The sequence below is a fragment of the Diabrotica undecimpunctata genome, chromosome 5, assembly GCF_040954645.1.
Source record: "Diabrotica undecimpunctata isolate CICGRU chromosome 5, icDiaUnde3, whole genome shotgun sequence".
Lineage (NCBI taxonomy): Eukaryota > Metazoa > Arthropoda > Insecta > Coleoptera > Chrysomelidae > Diabrotica > Diabrotica undecimpunctata.
In genome coordinates this window covers 121,369,422-121,395,780 of record NC_092807.1, presented here as the reverse complement: position 1 = coordinate 121,395,780, position 26,359 = coordinate 121,369,422, and the positions used below count along the sequence as shown (strand labels likewise).

The window sequence follows — 26,359 nt, the reverse complement described above, 5'->3', positions numbered from 1 at the left end:
ATAGAACTCTTCAGAGCAGCAGTAGATAGATGATGATATCAAACCTCCGATCGGGCACTTAAAGAAGAAGGGCAAATAAACAATCACATGAATATTGAATCCAAGTTTATACAATTTTCATTAACAAAAGAAGTTATAAAATATTAAATAAAGCAAGTGAGACCTTTCAAAATTTTCTTATATTCAGTCAGGTTGAATTTTTCAATTATTGCTCGCTTATTTTTTTTTTCTCTCCGGACAATAGGCGCTCCATATATTTTCTTCAATTCTCTGTTAAGATCATGAGGACCTTAAATTTATTATAATAAGAGCTCTGTGATTCTACCTAGTCTTTTTCTTAATTTATAATCAGTATAACAAATTTGAATTGGGTTCATATTAGACTAACACCTTAAAGAGGTAAGAGAAAAAACCACGTATTAAAAAATAGTAAACTTTTTATTGGAATAATCCGAAATAATTCAAATCACATTTATTCAAATCGTTACATATTCATTGATCTAGCGCGCTACAAAACTCATTTGCCTTAATCAATGCTTCTTTTTGTACATCTATTACATCATTAAGTAATTTTTTCCATTGTCGGGCATACAAAATTCTATCGCTACCATTAGAGTCGACAGAATTGTATAAATCGCATGCCATTTCATGGAAGTCGACGCAACTTTGTATGACGTTCCGTTGACTTTCACGTAATTCCCATTCTAAAGACGAAAGTTGTAGCCGTTTTTCTTCCTCTCTTAAAAACTCGTCTTCTATGTCAAATCCGTCTTCTGCATCTTCATCATTTTCTGTTTCAGGAATAGGCATTATTAGGTCATCGTCCATAATTACATCACTGGCTATTAATTCTTTCACCTGCAAAATATTAATAAAGAGTGGAACTGCTTAAATAGACACTGGTAATTCGCAAGGCAATAATTCTACTAATTCTGTTCTATAAATATGTTTTCCTTAAAATTGTTTCCTTGTGATATTTTAGCTTTTATCAAATATGTCGTTAGATATTAACAGCAAATTATAAAATAAACTCATTATTTGGCGTTTCATATCAGAAGCCACTTTCTAATTAAAAATTTTTAATTAAAGATATTAATAAATAACTTAATATCGTCGGTGATGTGACAATACCTCCTACCTGTTTCGTGAATTTTGTAGGAGACGAAACACCTTTTTTAGGGTCATCTAGGTATTGTTAGCACATTTTCTACAGAATATTTTGGTTCAAGGCTGAAAGAATTTGTTTAATTAAAATTGGAAAGAATATTAGTAAAATAATAATGATAAAACATTTACCATACAACTGCAAAAAATGATATAAGATTTCTAATTGCCCCCATAGGAAAGTGAGTCATAATAGGCATGACAATCCTTAGGAATAACACTCTTTAGTTCTTGTAAGTGCATCCATTTCCTTTTTGTTAATTTCAACTTGTCACTATACATATTTGGATAATATTCTATGCGAGCCTTTGTCTTCAATCTACAGGGTAGATTGAGCCAAGGATTATCCGTATCAAAATAAATGGTGACTGCGTTCAAATGCGGAGTTGTTTTTACAGCTTGAAAATCCATCGTTATCATAATCACCTCATTTAGTTTAGACATTTCTTTGTCACGCTCCTTCTCTTGATTTATGTTTTCTTTCATTGCAACATGTTTATGTCAAGCTTTATAATTTAAATTTCCATTTACATGCTCAATCCATAACTATTATAAAAACTATCGAAAGCATCTTTCAAAACAACAAAATTGAAGTCAGAATAGATGGACAAGTTACAGAACCTATAGAAATAGGCAGCGGAATAAGACAAGGGGACTCACTGAGCCCTATGCCCTTCAATTTAATCATGGATGAAATCATCAAAAGCGTTAAAAACGGAACAGGATACAGAATAAGAAACAAAGAAATAAAAATACTCTGTTACGCAAATAACGTAATATTGATAGCCCAAGATGACTGGTCTGCAAAGACTGGTCCACAGATTTAACATTAGAGCAAAATAATTTAATATGGCAATCTCATCTGAAAAAACTAAAACAATATTAAGCAGCAAAGAACCAACCAGATGTAAAATAGAAATTGATGGCATCAGTATTGAACAAGTAATGGAAAAAAATACCTTGGAATTACACTGTCCAGCTATGGAGACCTGGACAAAGAAGTGAGAGATTAAGTACAAAAAGCAAATAGACTGGCAGGATGCCTTAATAACACTATATGGGGAAACAGACACATTAATACTGAGATGAAGTAAGAATTTATAAAGCCAGTGTAAGACCAATAATGACATGTCTCAGAAACAAGACCCGACACAGCCACAACACAAAGGCTACTGGAAACGACAAAGAGAAGTGAAGACATTAGAAGAAAATGTCGTATAGTGTATAAATGAATGGAAACAAAATAGAAAAAAAGAATGGAATATCCACATAAACAGAATAGGGGAGACCCGTGTCGTCAAAATAGCAAGAGATAAGTCACCAATCGGCAGAAGAAGTATCTGACGACCGCGCAAAAGATGGAGTGACAACCTTCCATGGAGGTATTAATCCGCCAATAAACAAGCAGAATAAAGAAGAAGAAGAAGAAAAAGCAGATGATGTTTAATTCACAAATTACTCTGATCTTTCTTGGACTGGTATAAGCTTAAAGTATTCATTTTGAAATATTTCTCAAATACAAATCTCCCTAAAGCTTCAGTTTTGTTCTTGTTGCACTCTGCTTCATAAATTCTTAGAAACTTGTTTTATAGAAGTAAAATTCTCCTTTAGATAAAGCTTATTAGAATTTTCTTTACATAATGCGACGATTATTCAGTGAGTTTGTGAAAAAATTCGGTTAGAAATTTTTTGGAAGCGTCAAACAGTCTGACCCTGTGGTTTTTATCTATTCCGAACGAATTCAAGTTTCAGATTTTTGATTCTTTCACCCAATTTTGAACAGTAAAAGATCTTAAGGCAAAAGTATTCAAAAATATGGTTCTGCAGACAGTAAGTTTTTCATTTACATTATGTATTGCGTAACGTAGAGTTCCCTCTCTCCCGCTTGAGTCTCCTCCTGTCCTCGATTTATTCACACAATGTCTTTCGACATGCAAACAAACATAAATTTTCCGTTGGTCCCAATTTAGCTTTTCCTCATTTCTTCTGTGAACTGTCTGCAGTTTCCCTTGGACGATTTTTCACATAGTTTAGAGATACAATTTAAAAAAAAAACAAAAATTTAAATTGTTACGAAAGCAATTATTTCTCTAAAAAATGTCTGTCTTTACTTGAAAATTAAACACAGAAAAAGTTACCTGAACCTTACTAAGCTTCATTCTGCATGTCTGGGGTCGGGAACTGGAAACATGCTGGAACTATACTGGGAACAGATCAGGGATAAGAAGATGAGGGAGGAAGCCAGCACCGGCTGGATCACAATCTTGAAAACCCGTCTCCTTCAAAGACTGGAACAGGCACAGCACAATGACAACATGAGGCCATCTTCAAAAACTATCGTAAAACTGCTACTATCACTTCATGCTACATTTCCATGAAAAGGGGTCAAAAACAAGAAAACACAAATTCGACGGTGAATTTGTGGATCCATACTTGTGATCCACACAGCGAACCAAGTAAGAATTAATCTACACCTGCAACTACGGCGACCCAAGTACGAATGACGAATCTAAAAATTCGTTCATATAAGTTGAAAATAAACAAACACTTGACAGGAATTAAAACGCAGAAGATTCCATTTCTACGACGTACCAAAATTATAAGGCGACTTCGAATAAAACATTAAAAGAAAGTGCTGAGAAAGTACACATTTTTAAAATAATAAACAACTCTAAAATGATTTATATCACTTTTCGACGCTAAGAAAGAATTGAAAACATTTGGGTTCCAACAGGTACGATAGGAACAAAATTACATCAAAAACATTCTTAGATCTCTCAAACATATATGAGGGGACCTCAATATATCACATATACGAGGGGACTTCAATATAAAATGCTACACGCTTTATCCTAAATTTTAGATCATAAGAATCTTGAGCTAGGACGACTTGGTCATTCGCAAAGTTCCGGGAGAACAGTACGTCATTTTCTATGGGGATTCTCATTCCCTGGCAGTGGTTTTTCCAATTTTGGAGGGTTGCCTCAATATATAAATTAAACAGTACGGGTGACAGAGTATAAACAAGTTATCAGTGCAAGATCAAAGATCAAAGATTCAAACGTCAATAAACTTATTTTAATCTTCAATTTCGGCTTATTCCCATTAAAATAGTAATTAGATCTTATCTCTGTCGTTGGTCCGGTTGGTGTTTCTCTTCTTCTTCTTTATTTTTAATGACTGCTCGGATGTAATTGGGATGTTTTCTTTATACATTCTGTATCTCTCCACAGTACATCTATTACACTCCAGCATTGTGTGAGTAACAATGTCGGAATATTCGCAGTATAGGCATTTATCTGTATGTATCTTTCGGAACCTATGAAGATACGCCCTAAAATAGACAATCTACCCAGTCCCTTAGGCTCGGGATCAGCATCTTGGTCCACTGGGCAAGATCTTCCTTGTTGTTCCACTCTTCTTGCCATCTTTAAATTATCTTTTCCTTTCTTTTTTTATAGCTGTTGTCAAATGCTCTCTTCTCTCATAGATATGTCTATTTTCTACTGCTAATACATGCAGAGGAACAAAACCCGTGATCGTCCACAAGGCCGCCGCAGATACAGTCCTGTAGGCACATGCTACTCGCAACAGACTCGTTCTGTCTACTTTTGTCATAAGCCTAATATTAGGTATATATATATATATATATATATATATATATATATATATATCTAAATATAATGAAAAATATTATTAATTATTGTGTATTCATTATTGTGTATTTATACAATAATTAATGTGTTCTACATATTTAAAGTGGTAATTTAATTATTCAATTAGTGTTTTGGATTTTTTGTATTGTGTGTGAAAGAGAAGTTACATTTTCCTACTATTCTTTATATATTTTTTTTTATATACCCTGGGGGGGGGGGTTAACCCCCAAACCCCCCCCCCCCTGGGTGCGCCAGAGCTCTGCACATAAGCTACTTTTACATAAGGAAGCAAGCATGACCTATTTTGGTTTAAAGCTTTGCCAGTAGATATATTTGACAAATTTGTAACAGTCTCGAGGATTACCAGTTGTAAATATAAAAACTTAAAAATATATAATTCTTGGCGGATAGTAAAGCTAACATTTTTATATTAGTTAAAGATTGTTAAACCTTAACAATCCGAATCTCCTATACTCTTCACATAATAGTTCGAAACATTTCGAATTACGTAGGTATTAGTTTATTCAAATTATATTACTTATATTACTATTATACAGGATGCTTCACAACGAGCTTACAGTATCTATATATCGAAAACTACTTACACGATATTTATGAAAATTGGTTTGTGAGGATTAAAAGTTATGATGAACTTAAAAAAATATTTTGACAGACATGTCACGTCCGGATATACCGGAAGTAAACAACAACTTAGTTATTTTAAATGGAACACCCTATATATTATCCATTTTGAGATTCTGCACAAAATTCTTGCAAAAATTTATACGTATAAGGTATAGGTCAAAACTTCATATTTTTTAAGTTATTCATCTTTTCTTTAGACATAAAAACTACAGACCTTCTTAACGTTATCTATAAATTACAAAAAAACTAACAAATACGTTAACGATAGAATTCGATGAAACAAGGTGACTTCAGAAAAGTGTTTAGTACAAGTGAGTACGTTCTAAGAAAAAATTCTATTTGAAAAAATCAAAAATGAATACATTATACTCGTTGTTGTAGCATTTGTCAACTTCGAGAAAGCTTTTGATAGCAGTTAACACTGAGCGGTTTAAAGCACACTAGAAAACGGCAAACGATATATTGAACTGATAATAAATCTATAAAAAAAGAACAGAAAATTTACCGATAAATGGGGGTTAAGCAAGAAGACACAGTATCTCCATAAATTTTTTAATATGGCTTTAGAAGATATACTTAAAACTTTTAATTTTAAAGGCACCTACGGACAGCGATAAATACAACACCCTGTATATTGCACCTTTATTGAAATCTCCACTTCAATAACAGTTCAACGGTATACTACTTTCGATTGTATGTGGTCAGGTCAACAAAATCCTAGAAACGCCCTCAATAAATTTTTTGATTCAAACTATGTGCAATTAATTTGGACATAATTAAAAGTTTACTACATTGTTAATTTAAATGTCTACCTAATTAAGTGTTCATAATGTTTTCCGTTGTTAATCTGACAGTATCCTAAATGATAGTAGTGTTATATAAATTCTACTTTTAAAGTGTTCTCAGGATCCTCAATACTTTAGTTATACATATAAAAGGGAACGGTGGCAGAGCTTCTCAAAACAGATGGAACTCGACTTCTACGGAATACAAAAAGAAATATAGAGCATGACCAGAGGACAAAGAAAAGAGATGAACGGACTAATAAAAACGAAACACATTCAGAAGGAAACATGGGTAGACTACTTTGGATCCCTATTTGCTAAAGGACCAGATCTGACCAAACAACTATTAAAACTAATCCAAAAAATAGTAGAACAAAACAGAATTCCTCAAGAATGGAGATCAAGCATCCTAATAACTCTCTTCAAAAAGGAAGACAAACCGGACCCGGAAAATTACAGAGAAATTAATTTATTAAACAGAACAGTAAAATTAACAACCAAAGTGATAACAAATAAACTGAATGCCATTATAACACTAGCAGAAGAACAACAAGGTTTAAGTTCGTGAAGATCATGCACTGACGCTGTATTTAAAATGAGGCAAGTGCAAGAGAAATCGATCGGTCGAAAGACGATCAGTAGGAAGACCACGAAAACGATGGAACAACAACTTACTGGAGGCACATTAAAAAACAGACAGAATCATTCTACATAAAAAGAAGAAGAAGAGGAAGTATCCTCACTAAAAATAATCATTGGGATTCAAATCGGGTGAACGAGAAGGTTTCTGTACTACGTAATTCATCGTTCGGGAAATGTCTGATCTAAATAACGCTGAACATTTACACCAAAATTATCTGGAGCTCCGTCTTGCTGAAACCATGTCTCATTAAAATTGACTCCAAACTTGTTTTTAAGGGTAGGTACAATTTCATTTTTAAGTAACATTTCGTGGAATTGGGAGAAGAACAAGCGGCATTTAGACCAGGTAGACATACAAATGACAACATATATATCATCAGGATCCTAATGGAAAGACGGACAAATAGGTTATTGGAATGGAGACCAAGGGAAGATAAGGAAGACTGGATGAGAGTGACGCAAGATCGACGGGGTTGAAAACATGAGGAAGAGGTGGACTTTTGAGAGTGGATGATGAATGGAAAGGAATATAGACACGGGGGGAAACTAATATTAGCATTCATAGTAACAAATGCATTGATAAAAATTATAGAAAGTACTTACAAAGAGGTAAAAGGAAGAGTACAAATAATAGGGGAAAGATCGGAAGAATTTAATTGGAAGAGAAGTATTAAATAAGAAAATGGTTTCAGCTCTTTACTGTTCATAATAGTAATGAACGAGTTTATAAGAAATACTAAAGTAAGAACCAACCAACTACAGACAATAATAGGTTACCATAGATTACAAACGGTAACAATAGAGTCATAAGTGTATGCGGACTACACAGTACTAATGGCAGATTCCGAGAATAAAATGCAGAAACTAACGGATATATGGATATAACAAATAGAAGAACAAAAAATGAAAATAGATGAGGAAACAGTTAAGTTAATGATAATCAGCGGCAAAGAAGCCTTAAGCATCAATAAAAACAGGAAAATTCCGACAAACAGAAATACAAAGTAAACGTTTAACTTGCATGGTATGGAACAGGAATAACGAATTTTAAATATTTTTGATGCTCTGATTTCAAAAATGTCTTCTTTTTGATAGTAGTTTTTTTTTGGAATCGATTGTATAATTTTAACTTCGCTCGAAACGATATACACAAAGTCACCTGAAATCACCAGACGGGCTTACAGTAAATATGATAAATCATGTTACTGTAGACTTAAGACACCAGTCGAATATAATAAATGTCCAAGAGTCCAAGGGTCAAAATTTTAAACATAAAAAGCAAAATTTGTTCTAAACATGAATGATACAATGTAAAAGAACTTAAAGATACGAACAAAAGTAGAGAATATAAACGAAATATAAACATCAAACTAGAAAACAGACTAAAGCATGCAAACATAAATGAAGAATAAGAAGGGTGCAGAAACGTCATGAAAGAAGCAGCTGAAGAATTACTGGCATGAAAAGTAAACAAATAAGAATAAGAACGAATGACTGGTTTGACGAAGATTGTCAGATTATAACAGAAAAAAACAGATCATATATACTGATGCAACAGGGGCACAGAACCCGACAAGCAGAGGATGATATTAATAACTAAGTAAAGAAGAAAAAAATCACCGAAGAAAGAAGAGAGAAAATATGAACAGAGAACTTAAACAACTACAAGAATTAAGTAAGCCAACAGAGGTAAAAAATTTTTACCAGAACAAAAACAGAAAAGAATTCAAACAGAAGATGTGAGAAGATAAGTAGCGTAATTTATTGACAGAACAGTAAGAAAAACTAAGAAGATGAACAGAACATTTACTTGAAGGAGGCGAACCCTGATATACCAATTATACCATTAAATCAAACAGATAGATAAAAGAGACACTATTTTTTCCCTGCTAGCACTTGCTTCTTCGATTTTTATTTATTTAAACAATATTTAATAAAAGCATTATATCGTTAAACACAAAGGCACCTGTATACTTTAACACACAATGTAACTCTGAGAAGCTCTTGTACTTATAACTCTGAGAAAACTAAATATATACTGACCATATATGCATCCTTCTCCGCTACTGACACGCTTATTGGTAAAAGTCATAAGCGAGAGCTAAACGATAAAATAAACGTAGATGATCACGTGATGACTCTTTTTTTTTTATTTGCTGGGCTATCGACGTTTTATGTTTGAACCACACGTTTTGATTTAAATCATATAAATAAAATGATGACGCATGTGCAAATAATCATTGGATCTATAATAATATATTATTGTTTTAATACTGATTCTTATTGAGAAAATACTTTAAATACTGTTTCAGCTTATATTTCAGGACCGCTATAGAAAAAAGCAACGTGACTTCGCGAGAAAATTATAACAACGAATAAAGACGAAGAACAAAAAGTTACTTGTAAATAAACAAAAAGTAACTTATGTTTGTATTAATATATGCACTTATTATGTATATAATTTCTTTGTCACCTTGACCACCGAACAACTCGGTGTTCGGTGCCTTGACTATCCGCCACATAAACATAAGGAATAATTACCCTATCAGCATATCTTAAGGTGTTTAAAGTATGGTCTACTGAAAAGTTTCCAGGTGATATTAGAGCTATCATGCACGTTCGAGAATTTTCTCCGATGAAAGAATCCCTTAAAACTTGAGTAAGCTTACTACCTCTGAATGGAAGATGAGCTCCTTTTCTTCCTAGAGCTCGTATACATTCTTTTAATGCCAATAAACTTTTGTTAATATCGGCTCCTACAAATAAAAAAGAAAACCACGACATTAAATTGCATTTTTCCTCCGATCTGATATTTTAATTAGGTAATCTTGCATCATTTAGACTAAAAATATCAATTCAATGAGTGTAGGTTTTCGGGGCAGGTATCATGTTTAAGTTTTACTCCGTTAAATTTTTACTCTAGAGTAAAATTTAAGCGTTACATTTCTACTCTGTATGTACAAATTTTACTGTCTGATTCGGAGTAAGTACCACATTGGACAAATTATTGATCTATTCCTATATACCTAATATCATAAGAGAGAAAATTTTGCCGGCAATATTTAAGACTAGTATGAAAGTTTGTTGCCTGGCAGTTTTCGCGAATTAAATTTTAACAGTTAAATCACGAGATGTCAGTTTCATAAGCGAAAATTGCCAAAAGGCAAAAAACTTGAATAAAACGATATAATTAATGTACCATATCAACGAAACATAATCTTTATTTAGGTATCTACCTATTTGTTAACAATATTAAATGTACAATTATTATATGCTATATATTCGGAGTAAGTACCACATTGGACAAATTATTGATCTATTCCTATACAGGGTGAGTCATGAGGAACTTTACATACTTCTACCATATGTAGAGTCCCTCAGGGAGCATATCATGTGGCCACTAAAAAATGTCAACTCCTCTTCTTTATTAATTAACAGGGTCATTTGTGTAATTGACCATTTATTTCATTTTACTGTAGTGTTTATACGGCTCATTTGATTTTTTTAATTTTTGCATGATACAGTACACTACTATCAAGCATTCAACTGGTATTAGCTAAACTAAAAAATTGCAGGACTGGCTTTGGAAAAATTAATTTAGGGATTCGTATTAAATATTACACCCTGTATATATTTTTTTTTTAAATGCAATAAGTGATTTTCAAACTACATAAATAGCCAATGAAAACGACATATGCGACAATGTTGTCGCACTTTTATTAAATTTTTAGTGAACGATCAAATCTTACCAAAAATAGAACAACCTTAATGAAGTATCAAATTATAAAGTAATTAATTTAAACAAATATTATAAATTTCAAACATTTTAATTGAAATGATAAACTGAGTCACTGCACAACAAAAAACAGTAACTACTCACAATAACGAAGAACAATTTTAAAAAAACTAAAAATATGTATATAGTTATGATAAACCCATAAATTAGAACTGGAAAAGTTACAATAATGGTAACAAAATAAAAATAATTCAAAATAGATTTTCGAAATGGAACCCTGCAGCCTGTACACATTTTTGTTGCCGAATTGTTAATTGACGTATTGAATTACGGATACTCTGGGGATCGTTTCTAATAGTATTACAACAATGTATAATTCTCTCAATTAATTGTTGTCGGTTATTAATATTCACTGCGTAAACTAGTTGCTTCAATCGTCCCCAAATATGGTAATCAACGGGATTGAAATCAGGGGATCTTGAAGGCCACGAAATAGGACCTGCACGTCCTATCCACCTGTTGCCATAAACAATATTGATATGTTGTCTCACTGCCAGTAAAAAGTGTGGGGGTGCTCCATCATGCTTAAAATACTTCCCTCGGATAGCAACGTTCGCGTTTACAAGCAAATTCGGCAAAATATTTTGTAGAAAGTTCAAATAGACCTGCCCTGTTAAAGGACCATCAAAAAAGTGAGGACCTACTAATTGGTTATTTATGACACTAATCCACACGTTAACCGAAAACCTTAACTGAGAACGACGTTCTCGAATAGCATGGGGATTTTCTTCTGCCCACACATGTGAATTTCGTGAATTATTTATCCCGTCTCTGGTAAATTGGGCTTCATCTGTAAATAGTGTCCTGTATAGCGTTGGTCGATTATTGTTAATCCATCTACAAAATTTCAACCTATCGATCTCATCTCCAGCATGTAGTCGCTGAACCATTTGAATGTGATATGGGTATAGATTATTTTTTTGTAAGACTCTACTTACTTTTGATTGAGTAACATTGAGTTCTCGACTTACTTGTCTAGTGCTTATTGTAGGGTTCATAGTAACGGCGTCCATAATGTCATCTTCCTGCGCTTCATCTACATGTCGCTCTGTTGTTCCACTAGGAAAAGTGCCATTTTCTCGCAAATAATTAAAAACTGACCCAAATGTTGGATGACTGGGAGTTCGACGATTAGGAAATCTCCTGCGATATTCTCTTCTAGCAGCCCTACCATTCCCATTACATAATCCATAAACAAATATTATGTCTGCATATTCTGTGGTCGAAAACTGATGTGGCATTTTGAACGAAAGTAACAAAAGCTCTACCAAAACTAACACAATGTACTTAACGTAGATATGACAGAAGAAATATGTATTCTTGTACACATAAATAACAATTATTGATAATGACAATAATGACAATGGGTATAAAATATCAAGAAACGTCAAACCGTCAACGCCAACCTTCATTTTAAACTTTTTTAGATTTATTTTTATTTAGTACAGTTGATGCAATGTATTATTATTTGACATAAAATTTTAATCATTTACAATCAACAAAAACTAACACATACAAGAGGTTTGACTTTTTAATCAATTTAATTTATTATTTATCGAAAATAATGCCCCAATACGATCTATGAGTAAAAATTTAAAATTGAAAATCAATTGATTCTATCATAGAGATAATACAAAGTGACAGTAAAGATGTTAATTTTCTACGTATTAGATTATGTTGTAGGAACTCATTTTAATTAAAATGTTTGAAATTTATAACATTTGTTTAAATTAAAACCTTATAATTTGATACTTCATTATGGTTGTCCTATTTTTGGTAAGATTTGATCGTTCACTAAAAATTTAATAAAAGTGCGACAACATTGTCGCATAATATGTCGTTTTCATTGGCTATTTATGTAGTTTGAAAATCACTTATTGCATTTTAAAAAAAATTTATACAGGGTGTAATATTTAATACGAATTCCAAAATTAATTTTTCCAAAGCCAGTCCAGTAGTGTACTGTATCATGCAAAAATTAAAAAAATCAAATGAGCCGTATAAACACTACAGTAAAATGAAATAAATGGTCAATTACACAAATCACCCTGTTAATTAATAAAGAAGAGGAGTTGACATTTTTTAGTGGCCACATGATATGCTCCCTGAGGGACTCTACATATGGTAGAAGTATGTAAAGTTCCTCATGACTCACCCTGTATAATATCATAAGAGAGAAAATTTTGCCGGCAATATTTAAGACTAGTATGAAAGTTTGTTGCCTGGCAATTTTCGCGAATTAAATTTTAACAGTTAAATCACGAGATGTCAGTTTCATAAGCGAAAATTGCCAAAAGGCAAAAAACTTGAATAAAACGATACAATTAATGTACCATATCAACGAAACATAATCTTTATTTAGGTATCTACCTATTTGTTAACAATATTAAATGTACAATTATTATATGCTATATTAGTTTGCCCATTCTTTTCTACCAAAGCATGATTGTGTATATTATTCACCTGTATCATTTGGGAACTCGAAGGTCCAGCTTCAATTCTGAAGTTCTGAAATTAATGCACCATAACAACGAAACATAATCTTTGATGATGATTTTTGATCTAATGATTTTGTGTATTATTGAACTGTAGCATTCAAGCTTCACAGCTTCATTTATTGTTCTGAGATTTTCGATCAACTTCTGGTGGTGACTGGAATTCAGCTGCAGATATGGTTTTAGAGAGCTTGCATTTGAGTGACCCGTTAATTTTTAACTCCTGTTTAAAACACCTTGCTTGAACAAGGCTGAGACAGCTGAAGATCGATAAAAATGGTTTGTTATTTTATGTTTTTTTGTGTCTATTCCAATTTTTTCAGCTGACATTTTTGTCCACTTAGATACGGTGTTGATTCCAAGTGGACAGTTTTTGAACCAAGATCTATCCTTCCAGTTGGTGTGAATGGTAAGAAAGAGTCTGTCTGATTTCAAAAATCATCTAACTGGGCACAAATTTTCGTTTGATGAATTTCTTACCAACCATTTGCTGCTTGCCAAACTTTTTGAACCGCCTTGATTTGTTGAAAAATGCTGTTGTATTTAATTCGGCCCGTAAATTCTCCCATAACATCAAATTCCTTCTGGAAAAAAGTGAATTTTGCAGTTTACGGCCTCATTGGCTCTCCAAGCAAGTTCAAATGAGATAAGGTGAGAAACTTTTTTGTGCTTCATCGGGGGTTTCCTCGTCGTAGCTTTGGATGATTTTTAATAGTTCTTCAGTGGATAATGCTTTTGAACTGAGTTTTTTCTTTTCTTGAGAACACTTTGAAGCTGCCTCCGCTTGGTATCTCTGGCCAATCTTGTACATTTGAAAGATATATCTGTGAAAGAGTCGATTTTTATGTTTACTCTGTAAAATATTTTTTTGCGCCATTTTTGCTGTAGTATTCCACATTGACTCTACAGACGGCTCTTTATAGTCTTCGCTATTGCCTTTTTTCAAGTCATACTCCTCGAGAATTTTTGCTAGTTCCGTTATGGTAGTACATCTTTCAAGCGTAAAATTTTTCAACCGTAGGAACTCCGAAAATTGGGTCCAAATAGAGCTTCTGAACCTCTGCGTCTTCAATGGGACTTTTTCCGAAACCAATATTTTGATTTCTCCACTTGATTGGCATCCAAATCTTGATTTTTCGTCTGGATTCATTATATCTGTCCAAAATTGATTACGTCTCAATGACGTTTGTCAAACTGACAACAATAGAATTACCAGACACCTTCGTGACGGATCTGTCATAATTTTGTCACTGAGAAATCACGGGCAGAAAGGAGTTTTGTCAGTAGGAAACGTGGCGTTGCTTAGTCTATGCTAAAGATAGATATTTAAGTACTTGTTTAGTTTTTTCCGTTATTTGTGGAATTAACCAGTAGTGAAACAATTTTTGAAGTGAAGCTTCTATACTGGCATTGTATTAATAGGGGCGTCCGCTATGGAATATAAAGGTTCAGGGGGAAGAACGATGAATCCCTATCCGGAAGCATTTTTAATAAAATGAAAAACAAAGTTACATATTCAATAACTACCTAACTATAGTTCAAAAACTAATTCTTTGGTAATATCTTTACTCTAAAAGGTGTACACATGTACTTCAATAAAGTTTGTAGAGTTTTATGGTGAATAGAAGTATTCAAAATGAGCAATTTTGGACAAAAAACAGGTTTATTTGACATGTTAAATGATGGTTATGCATTTTTAAAAACATTTTACAAACAAAAAATATCCGTTCAATTTTCTTCATCTAGAAGATAATCCAGGTAGAGGTATTTTTTATCATTGGCTTGAGATGTAGGTATCATAAAAAGTCCTGGCATCTGGGTTAATCAAAAATCGTATAGGATGTTGCAGGCCACTGAACTTGGGTTGAGAAATCGGGATTGGGTCTTTGTAAAGGTTTTCAAGATTTTCTCTTGATGGAGCAGATTTTCCTTTGTATTTACCTGTTTTTGGTAATTTCCACATAACATCTTCGTTCAATGTGTTTCGATAAAAAACTTTTGTTATATGAACGGCTTCGATTTTTAAACATTGACGCATTGGCCTGGTAGAGAAAGGGCATTTCTTTTGGTAAATGGGTGCCAAGTAATTGATCCAGGCATTAAAAAGACCTTTATTACAGTCAATCACAGCGAATGGTGAAGGTCTTTTCTGCTGTCATTGGTAACCACCCTCCACTCAACTTAGCTCATGTTTTTATCGCACTCAAGATATGAGTGCCCTCGATTAGGAAAAAATACTTCAATGCTGTCGAAACGATGTCACGAGATTATAGAGGAAGCGAATGACAGTATGATTTAATTTTGTCCTCAAAAATCGCAAAAGATTTGTAATTGATGAATTTTGTTAGGCAAACATTTTTCCACAAAACTGTTGAGCATACAACATATTTCATTTGACCATTACGAGTAACTGTTTCATCGTATGTGTAGAACTCTGCATCTCCATTGGAGAGAATGTGAATATTGAAGCTGTAGAAACTCAGTTGTCTTCTGTAATAGACATAATTGGTAGTGACATTAGAAGCCGGAAGATTTTTTTGGAAATCCATAGTAATAGCTGCTACAGTGTCTTTATTTCCACTAATTGTCTTAAATTTCATTTTAACTGAATAAAATTGTTGAGCTTTTGCAAGGTGAAGTTTGTATTCTGTTTCCAGGTTCTTTTTCTCGTATCAATTTTTCTGGAGCTTTCCGAGCCCAGCTTTCCGAGACTTATATCACATGTACTACACGTATCTTTTCAGGGAAATCTAAAAGATATGTTGAATTCATTGTTTGATTCGAGATTGATCGAAATGTAGTTAATTCAGGGAATGAGTCGTTATACATCTTGCTCATTTTGTACAAATTAAGGTCTTCAAATAAATACAATTGTTCTGCCTCTTTGAGAGAATACTGTGATTTGCGTCCTCTTAAAGATTTTATAAAGTCAGTCTCCAATGTATGGCTACTTTGCCATCCTTTAGCTATGTTATTGAAGAATAAACTTTCTGTTGGAATATTCTTTGTCCATCATTTACGTCCTCTTCTACCTCAAATGTGTTATCTCTTTGGTCTTCAAATAGTTTCTGTAGCTATTCTTCCACGTTCTTATTTTACTATGTTTGTTCCATCAGAATCAGTTATAATTCCTTTCTGTCTTTGTCTTAGTCCACCTGAGAGTTTTTTAACTTTCCTATGTACATTGTGACTATCACACTTTGACAACAAAGCCTCAATTTCTTGGCATCTTTCAATTATTTCTTTTTTTTTTTCACTTCTCTATAAAATGTCAATATCAGGTACTTCAATAGGATTAACAAGTAACTGACCTTTTTCGATATAGAATATTAACCCTATTTGATATATTATACATACCTTCTATTTGTGTTTGTCGATTTGATTTATTGTTGTCGGCACCTCGTTCATTTCCAGCTAAATCTATAAGAGAGAATTTTCCTTCGGCACTTTTTGAACCGTTTCTTCTTAAAATTATTTGAAAAACAGCATGTGATCTTGAGGAATTTGAATTAGCTGAAGTTTGGCCGGAAGTTCGTTCCAAACTTCCTCTCTGGATAAGATCTAATACATGTTCTACCTAAAATCAAAATACTAATTATGAAAACAATAGTATTGATAACTGGGGAATATTTTACTAATATTATTTTTTGATAATTTTGAAGATAAAATGAGTGTTACGTCCCTCCACACATATTCTTATTTTATTAAGTATTTCTTATTATTTTATTTTATATTTAATTCTTTTACTGACGTTTGTGTATGTCTTATATACGTGACCATGATACGGCCCTGTACGCAACGCCCCTATGAGACTTAAGGGAAGCGAATTATAGACTAAACGCACATCAGTCTTGTATAATGTATAGATCAGCGCGATAAACATACCAGTTTTTTGTGTAAACTTAACTACGCAACTGTAAGAAGATTCTGCCCCCTGAGTTCCCCCAGTGCACTGTGTAAGAAGCAAAAGTGTTAGTTCAACAGCACAGGTACCCTAATTTGATTGCATACACACACAATATTGATATTAATTGATACATTTTACATATAACTTATTTTCGTATAAAAATAATACCGTATAATAATATATGAAATTTAAATAGTTCTCGGGAAGAACCGCGTTGAGAATTTATTACTCGACGTTTCGGCACCCATTTTGGAGCCATTATCAAGAGTGATACGGTTCGGTTCGAGTTCGGGGTCTTAATCTGCCTACTCCCCTCACTCGAGACGTACCAGTATCGTGTTCTATATTGCAAGAACTGTCTCTCGGCACTGAGGTCTCAATCTGCCTACTCCTCAGTGTCGAGTGACAACCGGTCTTATCCTCTGTGGCTGCTTTTATACTCGCTGTATGCGCGGGAACGGTATGCGCTGACGTGGTCTGAACTGACGTGGCCTGAGCAGTGTGGGCGGGAGGTCGCTGAAGCAGGGGTCGCCATGTTGCCGGCAATCGTTTCGCGTCATCGCGCGTGTTCAAGCTGTTAGGCCGTTTTTCGATTTCGATAGCTTCACGAATGATTCTCGATTTTAAGGAGCGGATGGGAGCGATGGTTTTTACTTTTTCGAAATCTATTTTGTGGCCTGTTTGAATATGATGTTGGGCTAGGGCTGAAGTAGTATCGGAATGTTTGACAGATATAGAATGTTCGTAAATACGGTTATGGATTCGTCGGTTTGTCTGTCCGATGTATGTACGTGGGCAACTGGTACAGGGTATCTCGTAGACACCATGGGTTTCATTAGGGATTTGGTCTTTTACGGATCTGACGAGATTGGACAGCTTGGAGTGAGTAGTGAAGATGGTTTTGATATTTAGAGGAAGAAGAGTTCTACTGATCTTATCAGTGACACCTTTAATAAAAGGTAGAAAGATTTTGGGTTGATCCGGCGGCAAGGTTTCTTTTTTGGATGGAATGGGGTTTAGATGTTTTTGAATGCTCTTATTGATTTGGGTTTTGTGGTAGCCGTTTTGTAAGAGTGTTTGCCTTATTGAATTAATTTCGGATGACCTATGATTGTTGTCGCTAAGTCTTATGGAACGAGAAATGAGAGTGTTAACAACTGAATTGAGTTGGGCGAGGTGATGATGTGACTGGGCATTAAGATATCGGTTTGTATGAGTGGGTTTCCGGTACACGGAATAGGAAAAACTGTGAGGTAAGTTTTTCTGATTAAGAACATCAAGGAATGGCAAAGACGCTTCAGACTTAACTTCCATCGTGAATTGAATACTAGGATGTATTCCATTCAGGTGGGAGAGGAAGAGATCTAACGTGTCTTTACCATGAGGCCAAATGACAAAAGTGTCATCAACATACCGTAACCAGCAGGTGGGTTTGAGATTTGATGACGACAGGGCTGCTGTTTCGAAATGTTCCATGAAAATATCAGCTATTACGGGAGAGAGGGGAGATCCCATTGGGGCACCTTTGATTAGACGATAGAAATGATTTTGGAATGAAAAGTATGTATTAGACATGCAGTGTTTTATAAGAGATAGTGTGTCTTGTGGGATTTGATGTTTAGAGTCCAAGATGGAAATGGTTTCATCGATGGGAATGTTGGTGAACAAAGAAACAATGTCAAAACTAACTAGTATATCTGAGGGTGAAATAGAAATATTTTTCAGAAGATCAATAAAATGAAAAGAGTTTTTGACAAAAGACGAGCTTTCTCGGCTAATGGTTGTAAGGATAAAGCGAATGTTTTGCCAATTTCTGAGTGGGGCAGTTGTATGCACTGACGATGGGTCTTAGGGGAACATTGGGCTTATGGATTTTTGGAAGGCCGTATATCTTTGGAATTCGGGATGATTTTTCTCTGAGTATAAGAGATTTTTTGATGTCTGAAGGTAGAGTAGACTTGTTTATGATGGATTTGGTCGTTTTTTCCAGATAGGTGGTGGGATCGTTTGGGACGCGTTTGTATTCTGTGGAATTGAGAAGTTCGAACATTTTGTCGAAATAATTAGAAGAGTTAAGAATGACGGTGGGATTACCTTTGTCGGCCGGAAGAATGACAATGTCAGGGTTGTCATAAAGTTCTTTGAGAGCGCGTCTTTCTGAAAGACTGATATTTGACGGTGGGGGTTTGGAAGTACGGAGAATTCTGGCGACATCTTGTCTGGTGACTTCGGCTTGGTCGGAAGGAAGATGAGAAATAGCTTCTTCAGTTTGACAAATGATTTTCTCAGTTGGGATTGAAAGAGGTGTGACAGAAAAATTGAAGCCTTTTGATAGAGCTTTGGTAGCTGAATCGGATATGTGGATATCTGAGAAATTGTGGACAACAGTAGAAGGTTGTTGATTCAAAATGGGCTTTGGATTTTGTTGAGAGATAAGTTGGTCCAGTTTACGTTTCTGGGTTTGGGTTTTGTTGTCACAAATGTGTTGGGCTTTTTGGTGAGAAAGACGATCGAAAGTGTCCCATAATATTGGATGGATATTGAAAGAGTGGATGTCATTGTAAATTTTAAGAAGTTGGGAATTTGTTGTATCTAAGTTGCGTCGGGTGGAATGAATTGAATTTCGAAGAAGCGAAAAACAAGTTGCTCTAAGAATTTTGGAAATTGATGAAGATTTAGTATGATGTTTAACTTGAAGAGATTTTGGAATTACTTGATGGTCTTAACACGATTTAAGAAAAGCAAGGTCACAGAGAAGACGGTATTTGCGTATTAGAAGATTAGAAAAAGATTTAGTAAGAATGAAAAATTCCTCCCCGTAGAGGTGAATACGAGATACCCTGTTCCAGTTGCCCACGTACATACATCGGACCGACAAACCGACGAATCCATAACCGTATTTACGAACATTCTATATCTGTCAAACATTCCGATACTACTTCAGCCCTAGCCCAACATCATATTCAAACAGGCCACAAAATAGATTTCGAAAAAGCAAAAGCCATCGCTCCCATCCGCTCCTTAAAATCGAGAATCATTCGTGAAGCTATCGAAATCAAAAAACGGCCTAACAGCTTGAACACGCGCGATGACGCGAAACGATTGCCGGCAACATGGAGACCCCTGCTTCAGCGACCTCCCGCCCACACCGCTCAGGCCACGTCAGTTCAGACCACGTCAGCGCATACCGTTCCCGCGCATACAGCGAGTATAAAAGCAGCCACACAGGGTAAGACCAGTTGTCACTCGACACTGAGGAGTAGGCAGATTGAGACCCCGAACTCGAACCGAATCGTATCACTCTTGATAATGGCTCCAAAATGGGTGCCGAAACGTCGAGTAATAAATTCTCAACGCGGTTCTTCCCGAGAACTAAGTAATTTTCATTCATCTGACCGCGGAAATTTATCCGGACGAATTTATATATATATATATATATATATATATATATATATATATATATATATATACTTTCAAAGACGTTTTGCACTGTTGTCTCATGGAAAAATGTATTTTTGAAAACAAATCGGTCAAAATATGTGTTGTTTAATATTTAATAAGACAATTTCCAGTAATCTTCATCTAATAATTCTTTAAGAAACATCTAAAATAGTTTCAGATAATTTTTTTGGTAAAATATTAAAACCAATTCTACAATCCACAAGGAAACTGAATTCCTGTAGTTGGCTGTATACTACGAATCATAAAAATTTTTGTTTAATTTTTTTTTTATAAAAGATATTAATATAAAAACCCTATCGGACTAGGTCACAGCAATAACTATTCCATCGTCAGTGCTATCTGGATGCCCATATGGTTTGGATACCCCTATATTAGTGGCTTCAGACATGCAAATCCAGATAGCACTGATGATGAAATACTGCGATCTAACGTTCTGTGATCTAGCCAGATAGGCTTTTTATATTAATACTCGTATACCTTTTATCAATGAATTTTTTTAAATAAAAATGTTTCAATTATACAATGTCCAACTATGCCTAGACTTACATTTATTGCAAAATTATGCTGAATACCACGTTCAATTGCAAAATATGAAATGGTCACTCACCTTAGTAACAACTTTTTCAGTTAATCCAACTACTTGCACTTGCTGTTTTGCGTCTTCTAAAACACGCAATCTGTTCTTTTTAGACAGAAGATCAAACACCAATTTTCCGTAGATTTCGAAAAAACTAGCCGAAACTGTAAAGTTCAGCTTAGCATATTTTGGCTTTTTTAAATACTTAAATACATCTTGAGCTACTAATCCATAGATTCCACTTCTAAAATTTTGCAGTTTTCCTAAAACACATTAAGTTTAACAATAAACATACATATAATAAAAATATTGTAACAAAAAAAAAAGACGCGTGGCATTTGGGGAGTACCGATAGAAGTGAATACTTCTTATAGCGCATTATTACTATATCTGGGTTAATAAAATTTTATGTCTGCTTATTACTGAATTATTGACCACTTACCAATCATATCAGATGAAGTGGTCACAACTAAAAGATGGCAAAGCTCCTGGACCTGACAATGCATATGCTGAACTCATAAAGCTATTTAACACCTATGGTACTCAACGACTAACAAAAATATTCAATAACATATATTTAAACGGAGTAATACCAAGATCATGGCTGTACATCATCCGTACACAGTTTGGTTTTCGGAACGCAATGGGTACGAGAGCGGCTCTCTTTAGCATACAAGTGCTATTTCAACGATGTAGGGATATGAATTGCGATATTTATGCATGTTGTATTGATTACCATAAAGTGTTCGATACAGTAAAACAAGACAAGCTGATGGAGATATTAGATTATATTGGAATAAACAACTATGATCTAAGAATTATTAACAATCTTTACTGAAATCAAACATCTTCTATCAGTACAAAGGCAGGAGAATCCGATGATATTAAAATCAAACGTGTGGTCCGACAGGGATCTATACTATCACCCTTGCTGTTTAACATGTACTCTGAGGAAATCTTTTAAGAAGAACTAGAGGAGATAATTAATAGAATCACAGAAGTGAGTCAGAGATATGGACTTTCACTGAACATAAAAAAAACAAATTGTATGATGATCTCTAAGAAAGAACAGAAAATTGAAAGAATTAGTGTGAATAGTCAACCAATAAAAAGAGTAAATATATACACCTACCTTTGTACGAACGTCAATGAAAATTGGGACCATCCTCTAGAAATAAAATGTATGATAGAGAAAGCGAGATCTGCATCTTAAAGAATGGCTAAGCTATTCAAATACCATGATTTATCAGTACCCATAAAAATCAGGTTACTACTATGTTACATCTTTCCTATACTGTTGTACGGAGTTGAGTCGTGGACTCTCACAGACACTACCTGCAAGAAAATCAAGGCTTTCGAAATGTTGCTATATCGTCGAATCCTGAAGATATTATATACCGACAACGTTACTAACCAGGACGTTATATTAAGAATACAAAAAGGAAAAGAGCTGTTATCCACAATAAAAACAGCCAAAATCGAATACCTCGGTCACATCATGAGGAACAGCGAAAGATATGGATTGCTGCAATAATTAATTGCTGCAAGGAAAAGTAAAAGGAAAACGCGGACCAGGAAGACGAAGGATTATTTGGCTGAAAAATCTACGTACGTGGTTTAGCACAACAACCACAAATCTTTTCAGAGCAGCAGTTTGCAAAATACAAATTGCCATGATGGTCACCAACATCTGAAACGGATAGGCAATATAATAAGAAGATTACTGAATTTTTAATATTTTTTTATAATAACACCGCACATTTAAGATCTTAAAAATTTAAAAATCTTAATTTTTTTCTTTAAAAATTTTGTTTATTGATTTTAGTAATTTTTATAATTTGTTAAATATATGTAGTATAGAATTTATTCACAATTTACATTTTCATTATTAACTTGTATTTATGTTTAATTGCCTCATTTTAAATATCATTATATTTCATTATAGTGATTTAAAAAACTTCTTCTCGTCGGAAATCGAACTGCAGTCCATCCATCCAATGGCACTACAGCCCAAATCGGGCCATGACCTCCTTCAACAAGCTTCCCCAATAATTTCGATTTACCGTTGTTCTTTTCCATGAACGCGTTCCCAGGCAGTTCCTGGCATCCTCATCGACTTCGTCTTCCCATCTCTTTTTAGGTCTTCCAACAGGTCTTTTTCCCTGCATTCTTGCATTTAGTAATTTTCTGGCGATTCTATTCTCATGCATGCAGACCACGTGCCCTGTCCACCGTAATCTCTGCAGTTTAGTGTATTGCGCTAGAGTTGGTTTGCTATATTGCTCGTATATTTCTCTATTATACCTAATTCGCCAGTTGTTGTTTTCACTTATTGGGCCCAGTATCCTACGTAATATTTTTCTTTCAAACACATCTAATACATTGGCAGATTTCTGTGTCACCACCCATGTTTCACAACCATAACTATGGGCCTGATTATTGTTTTATAGACCCGGAGTTTTGTTTTCCGGTGTATGTCTCGCGATTTGAATATGTGGCCCATCGCGAAATAGGCTTCATTTGCCAGCAAAAGCCTTCTATTTATTTCCGGTTCTTCTTCATGGCTTGCGACCAGATCCATTCCTAGGTATGTGAATCTATTCACATGTTCTATATCGTCAATAAAGTGTTGTTGCGCCGGTCTATTTGATCTGGTTTGTATGAGCAGTTTTGTTGTATTTGTATTTATTGCTAGCCCTACTACTTTTGCACCCTCTTTCAACTCAACGTAGGTTTCTTCCGCTGCATTCACTGTTCTGCTCATTATGTTTATATCATCTGCGTATGTTACTAATTGGGTAAATTTGTTTGTAAGTATGTTATTTCCGCTCACCGTCAACCGTCTAATTACATATTCAAGAACAAGATTAAAGAGCGTTGGAGCCAGTCCGTCGCCTTGTTTTAGCCCTTGCGTTATCGTAAACGTGATCTATCCCTGAATACATACCTGTGCTTCTGTTTCTGTCATTGTCATTTGCACTAGTCGTATTAATTTTGATGGTATGCCAAATTCTTCCAATATAATAGGTAGAATTGTTCTATCTATTGAATCATAGGCTTGTTTAAAATCTACAAAGAGATTGTAAACGTCCATGTCATATTCCCATGCTTTGGCTAGTATTTGTTTAACTGTAAATAGTGGTCAATTGTAGATCTATTTTGCCCAAATCCTGCTTGATATTCCCCGATGATTTTTTCCATGAGAGGTTGGAGTCTTCGATTAATGATGTTTGTGAGTATTTTGTATCCCGAACAAAGTAAAGAGATGCCTCTGTAATTCTGACACAATAGTTTGTCTCCTTTTTTATGAATAGGGCAGATTATATTTTTCTTCCATTGTTGGGGATTTCTCCTTCTATCCGACGTAAATTGCATCCCTTAATTTTTGTACACAAACAAGCTGTTAATTAAAAAAAATTGGCAAACTGTAGTCCTAATTAACCCAGGTTATTTTTTTTCTTTTTAAATTCGTAAAAAAATATACGCTTTCTGAATATGTAGAAATAAGTATTTTGCGAACAATAACAAAAAAGATATTCTACACTGGGGTGCAAAATTAATCGGATACTCAGATTTTTTTGTTTTTTGTAGGTGTTTAGATTAAAACTTGTTTAATTTGTTTGTTTAATGTGAATAAACTAATTTAGTGGCATTAATTTAAGTTTATTGTGGTACGGTACCTGATTATAAGTTCGCCTGCAGGTTTTTGTATTATCTCCTGTTTAAAACTTGCTTTAAAAAAGTCACGACAAAAACCTGACAGAACTAAATGACAAAAAAGACTTAAGGAAGTCAAAGCTCTACTTCAGAGCTATAGCAGAAGTGATGATGTTTTGTCATTCAATTATCCTCTATCTTACCAACTTTATCCATTTCTGGTTTTACTTTCCGTTATAAGTTTCCATGACTTATAATATCCTTTTACTTTAGATATAAATTACTTAATTAAATAGGAATATCTTATAGAATTATAAAACATACCTTTAAATTCGCCACCCATAGTATGTGTCTTTCCAGATCCTGTCTGTCCATAGGCAAAACAAGTTGCCATACCCCCTTCAAAAATAGTCTTTACCAGAGGTCTCGCAGTGAATTTATACACCAAGTTATTGCCACAATTTTCGTCAAATACATAATCAAACCTAAAATGTTGATTATCTACATATTTCGTTAAGTCCACTTTGTGTTTGGGTTCGTGAACAACGAGTTGATTTTTTGTAGGAACTGATATTACATCGACCTCTCTTCTGGATAATTCCTTTTCATTAACCGGCCGTTTCCTCACACACACCTACAAAGAAAAACTGCTTTATTATTTTTTTATTTTGTAATGGTTAATTAACAATGTTTTCTAATTTTTCAGGTCGTAGTCTCAAATTACGTGTCCTGGCGTGTTAAAGCTCAGATATCAAGAAAAAGTATTCCGAGATATAAAAGCAATAAAGTAAATAATGAAGACTGTGATATTGGGCTTCCAGTGCTAGCTAGCCAAACTTGGGGTTAAAGTGACATTTTGGCCAAAAGAAAGACATATGGTAGACATTCGCTTCATTGCAAACTTCAATATACTTACAAATGAGATAGGTCGTGGTTGCGACTCACAATACCTCACATAACCTGTTGATAAATTATAGAGTTGTGGAACAAAAATGGAGATTTGATGAACAAATAAAACTGTGTGTCTATTATCAGTTTTCTGGTGGACTTATTGTCTGTGAAAGCAAAAAACAGAATAGTATTTCTCTGTCAAGCACAAAAACTGAGTATATAGCTATATCGGAAGCTGCTAAAAGGTTATTTTTGTTTTAAATTGTTGTATAAGATGTTGGGTATTGATAAAATCATTATACTATATAATGATAATATGGGAGCTCAGAAATTAGCAATAATTCTGTACTGAATAGAAAAACGAAACACATTGATATCCGAATGGATATCCGATATCATTTTGTCAAAGAAGCTGTAAACAAAGGTTTGATCAAGCTGGAACACTTAGACACAGCTAAAATGCCAGCTGATCTCTTAACAAAAAGCTTGAGCCCTGTAAAAAACAACGAGTTTTTGAAAGAGATTGATTTAGTTAAAATTGTGTAAGAAAGTGAGAGACTGTTGGATATAGATAAATAAATTAAATATTTTCTAGCAGTGTCATCTAGTGGCTACTTTACTAGTTGTTATGTTGTGTCACCTTTTTGTTTCAAGGTAGAAGCAAAAATACAGCCATAGAGTT

The 26,359-nt window shown here is 34.2% G+C and overlaps 1 protein-coding gene across 2 annotated transcripts in view; it reads right to left on the bottom strand.

Annotated features, from left to right (window-relative positions):
• Window positions 1-455: 455 nt before the first annotated feature.
• The window catches only part of LOC140440767 (kinesin-like protein Klp10A), a 41,105-nt gene continuing 15,201 nt past the window's right edge, over window positions 456-26,359 (bottom strand). For both annotated transcript variants that reach the window (XM_072531136.1, XM_072531135.1), the window contains exons 5-9: window positions 25,111-25,420; window positions 21,160-21,392; window positions 16,541-16,760; window positions 9,434-9,648; window positions 456-858 (exon numbers count right to left, since the gene is read on the bottom strand). In XM_072531136.1, coding sequence (XP_072387237.1) covers window positions 493-858; window positions 9,434-9,648; window positions 16,541-16,760; window positions 21,160-21,392; window positions 25,111-25,420 — 1,344 coding nt within the window. In that variant the 3' untranslated portion in view covers window positions 456-492. The remainder of the gene's footprint in view (window positions 859-9,433; window positions 9,649-16,540; window positions 16,761-21,159; window positions 21,393-25,110; window positions 25,421-26,359) is intronic.